At 46.3% G+C, this 4,731-nt stretch overlaps 1 protein-coding gene and 1 pseudogene across 2 annotated transcripts; one reads left to right on the top strand and one right to left on the bottom strand.

Annotated features, from left to right (window-relative positions):
- Positions 1–2,232: 2,232 nt before the first annotated feature.
- H257_06043 (hypothetical protein) lies at positions 2,233–3,939 on the bottom strand (the record flags this gene model as incomplete). The annotated part of the gene is made up of 1 exon (XM_009831113.1): positions 2,233–3,939. One exon carries the CDS (start codon positions 3,937–3,939, stop codon positions 2,233–2,235), a length of 1,707 nt encoding a protein of 568 aa, XP_009829415.1.
- A 452-nt stretch (positions 3,940–4,391) lies between these two features.
- Positions 4,392–4,464, top strand: H257_06042 (annotated as a pseudogene). The gene has a single exon. The product of its transcript is annotated as a tRNA-OTHER (tRNA).
- The last annotated feature ends 267 nt before the right edge of the window (positions 4,465–4,731 follow it).

The raw sequence follows: 4,731 nt of genomic DNA, 5'->3' as shown, positions 1-4,731 counted from the left end.
AAATATTTTTTTATTTGAACGAAAAATAGTTTATTTTGCGCCATCACCAAAATAGATAACGTTAAGTTATCTTTTCCCAAGATCATAAAATAGATAACTACTTCCTCTGTTCGCATATACCGCGCGCCGACATATCACCTTTTCACTACTACGTAGTATTTCCAAATTACTAGCAACATTTGCCAAGTGTTGTAAACTATCCGGACGTTATCCGTACAATCTGGGTGACTTCGATTGCACTTCGACGTACCACTTCTCAAATCCCTGAAAAATATAAAACTCAAAGATCTGATATTTTTAATTTTATAAAAGTGCGAAAAAACGAAGCAGTTTTTGAACATAAAGACGTGCTTTTCGAGCTTTTCCGTTTTTGATACTCTTTCAAATGTGGTTCGATTCATCAAATTTGGATCAAAATTGAACATGTAGGCTCACTGAGAAGTCAAATGTCGGCTCTAATATCGAACAGAGGAAGTATAACGGCACAATAAATAATCTATTCCATATTACAGGATAATACTGTACGACGTAGTACACATTAGTTGGCATGCTGCGAAACATCCGGATAATTAACCGGATATTTGTAGGGACGCTATTTAGGACTGTTGGTAATTGTTTCGCAACATGCCAACTAATGTGTACTACGTAGTACAGTATTATCCTGTAATATGGAATAGATTATTTATTGTGCCGTTATACTTCCTCTGTTCGATATTAGAGCCGACATTTGACTTCTCAGTGAGCCTACATGTTCAATTTTGATCCAAATTTGATGAATCGAACCAAATTTGAAAGAGTATCAAAAACGGAAAAGCTCGAAAAGCACGTCTTTATGTTCAAAAACTGCTTCGTTTTTTCGCACTTTTATAAAATTAAAAATATCAGATCTTTGAGTTTTATATTTTTCAGGGATTTGAGAAGTGGTACGTCGAAGTGCAATCGAAGTCACCCAGATTGTACGGATAACGTCCGGATAGTTTACAACACTTGGCAAATGTTGCTAGTAATTTGGAAATACTACGTAGTAGTGAAAAGGTGATATGTCGGCGCGCGGTATATGCGAACAGAGGAAGTAGTTATCTATTTTATGATCTTGGGAAAAGATAACTTAACGTTATCTATTTTGGTGATGGCGCAAAATAAACTATTTTTCGTTCAAATAAAAAAATATTTTTAATAGATTATTTTTTGTGAACCACTGGGTGCGCCATCACGTCGTGAGGTCAGCTGCGCCGCGCGGCCGACGCCCAAAATGGAGCCATCAAAGACCCGTAAATAATGGTACGCCCACTATATCGCCTGTGTTGGAAGGTGGTATGTCTGATTGTAATTTTGCGAGATGATCACATGAAATAGCCGATGCAACCATCCCTTCATCCGACGAGACACGATTGTCGGCGCGCCGAATAGTCAGGGCAGAATTCGTCGATAACGGTACGTGAAGTTAGTTGGATGTACTGACTGTAGTGTCGATGATAGCTACCTCGCTGGAAATCGTAGGCAAAGCGGCGGATGCCGCCGCAGTGTCCCCGATGTCCAACGAGGTGGTAAAGTCGAGGTACCTGCATGTGATCTGATCAAAGACTTTATTAATCCATCGACGGAGGCGACACTGCTCCGGGTTTACTTAAAGCAGAGTCGCCTGCGCTACATTTGTATGTTGCTGTAAAGTGGATTCTAGAGCGACGTCGACGCACCTACTTAGTAAGCTAGACTAGTTTATAGTACCGAGTCAATAATGAATTTGTTCACCAATATGAAAGGTATTTGATTATTCATGGCAATCGCTCTTTGCTTGCATCACATGGTTGTGATGAGTTTTCGTCCAGTTCCCGCATCTCCCAGAATTTCAATGCTCCGACACATACATGCTTCAAGATAAGCAAAGCAATCCTTAATTGGTTATCGAAATGTGAGTAAGTGATAAATTTACCTGTGAAGTATAGCTTTGAAGCATGTCAAAATAGAAAATGTCAGTGAGAAATGAAAAAACTTAAGTTTTCCCACCGATGCGAAAGGTTATACCGTAACCACTTGGAGAGCAGAAGGGTTGAGAACCCATAGCGATTGAAATGATACAATGTATTCATGGATTTTAAGCTCCTAGTAGTTAGTGAGCATTCCTTCACAGACCAGAACCGCGAGACACCCCTATTTCATGCTCAGGGTGAGGACTTGGAGGTAGAGAACCTCGAGGCAATTTCCAGTTTGTTGACGATGGAAATAGCTGGTCTAAAATAACGGCGGTCGTGCCAAGGCTGGGGCTGGTAGCACGCCCGCCTTGGCTCCGTCCACAGCCACCTTTGGGCCTTGGGTGTCTTTGAGCCGGCACAAGCCACCGTTGAGGTTGTACCACACAAAGAGTTTGCATCCCGGTGTCTTTTTACATTCAGCGCAGCAGGATTCAGCAGTCGCCAGTTTGGCCGAAGCCAAGTTGCCGCCAATATAGTGCGTGTTGTCTTCCAAGGTGCCACACGTGTTTAGGCCATTGGTCGGGTTGAAGACTTGGTTGGACTTGGAGTCCTTCGGGGATGGCGGGGGAAGAGTGAGACGGGGGATGCTAGCAGCTACGGCCTTGAAGATGTTCAACCGGCCGTAGCCAAAGAGGTTGTTCGGATATCGCGTGTTGGGAATACCACCGCAGGTCTTGTTGGGCGGAGTTAACGTGTCCGTGTCCACATTCTTGGTCAGGGCCTTGTACACTTGGTCGTACGAGGCGCCTTTGTTGGCAGACAAGTACAAGGCGATGGCTCCAGAAACATAAGGCGCGGACATGCTCGAGCCAGAGGCCTGCAAAACACCATCGTCACTCAAGTGTCCTGCGGTACGGATGTCGGAACCAGGAGCCGAAATGTCGGGTTTGACGTGGTTCCTCACGGAAGGTCCCAAACTTGAATAGATCGACAAAGAATCGCTGGAGTCAGTGAAGCCGACAGAAATCACTTGAGGGGACGTGCCAGGATAAGTTGAATACCCACAGCCTTTTAGGCCATTGTTGCCGTTCGAAAACACGGGAATGATTCCCGCTTCTCTCCACATTGTAATCATGCCTTCCAAAAAGAAGTCCCTGCGGTGCCTACCAAAGCTGCCGTTGATCACATGAGGGGCCTTGCTGCAGTTTCGGTTGTTGCCGTCTTTGTCGTGGGGACAAAGCAGGAATTGAGCGCATTCCACCACCTTACGATCCACGCACCACCCGTTCTTGCACCCTTTGCAAGCAATCCACTTGGCCTTGGGGGCGACACCAATACCTTGCGTTCCCACCATAGTGCCCATGATGGAAGTGCCGTGGCCCAGCGGGTCGCTGGGCAGTGTCGTCTTGTTGTACGGGTCGAACCAACCATATTCACTTCGCCAGTTCGACTTCAATGAATCATGGGTATAGCGAACACCGGAGTCGATGTTGGCCACGACAATGCCGTCGCCCTTGATGCCTTTGGCCCACAGCGCCGGCGCTTGGATCTTCTTGATCCCCCATTCGCTGACCTCATTGACAGCACTAGCTGGTTTGTCACCGCTTTTGGTTTCATCGAGTGTCATTGTAACTGGCTCGTGAATGTATTTGACTTCCGGCAACGCCGCGATCTTCTGGACGAGGTCGTTGGGGGCGTTGTCGATGTACATGGAACATTGGATCCATGTCGTAGCCACTTCCACAGCCGTCGATTCAACTTGGTTGGCCAGGAGCGACTTGACCGACGCCTGAGACTTGGTGGTGTGCTCCTTCAACGAATCAACCAGCGACTCAATGGTTTCGGTGCGAGACGCGCCGCCCTTGAGTCGGCGGCGGTGGGTGGCGAGGGCCTCGTCAGAGTGAAAATTGACCACGATATTCGACTGCTTGGCGATTTCCAAGTTACGATGCACTTGGACCGAGATTTTGGCCGTGACGACGGTGGCTGCTGTGGCGGCGAGCGCCATAAAACGGTACTGAAGCATGATGTTGTTGGGTCAATGGAAATTGCAAATTGAGTCCAATGCTGGGTGTAGCACGTGGCTTGCCTTGCTTAACACGCTGGGAAATAGTATAATACTAAATAGTAATAAGTACGTACTACGTAGTACTACTAGTACTATATCAATCAGGCCAGCAGGTGTGTGTAAGTGTACTGTAGCACGTGACTTGCGTAACACGCTGGGAAATATACATATCAGGTCAGCTGTTGTGTACTAGTGTATATGTGCACATACTGTATACTAGTACTTCAGTACAATATGCATGGCAACGTGATGAAATCGTTAAGCTTATGGAATGCTCAAAATCGTTTACAGTTAATTATTACTAGTACGTTTCTACTGTAGTAAGACGCACCAAGGTCCTGATGGAATGGCGCGTCAATATTAGGGAGATTTCGAATGTGCGACGACATACCAAATTCACCACATGGGAGGGGGGAATAGCTCAGGTGGTAGAGCATCGGTTTCTTAACTCAAAGGTCGTGGGTTCGATCCCCTGCTTCCCCGGATTATTTCCGCAAGAATTTATCCGTCCCTCCCCTGGGGAATCCGGATAACAAGGGCCGCGTACGAAGACGAGGACCGAACTTCGAAGAAGATCGGTCGAAGCACGAGGTATGAAGCGTTGAGCGAAGTAAAAACCGAAGATTACACACCGCCCCTGGTCGAGCAGGCGCGTTACAATTGGCGAAGCGGTTCCATAACATGTGGTTCTAGTGTCGGCCCTCGCGGAGGAATGTCTTAAAAATGATAATCCAAAACTCAATTAATCAA

Source organism: Aphanomyces astaci, assembly GCF_000520075.1.
Source record: "Aphanomyces astaci strain APO3 unplaced genomic scaffold supercont1.11, whole genome shotgun sequence".
Classification (NCBI taxonomy): domain Eukaryota; phylum Oomycota; class Saprolegniomycetes; order Saprolegniales; family Verrucalvaceae; genus Aphanomyces; species Aphanomyces astaci.
The sequence above is the reverse complement of the archived record's forward strand: the minus strand, read 5'-3'. Positions and strand labels throughout refer to the sequence as shown.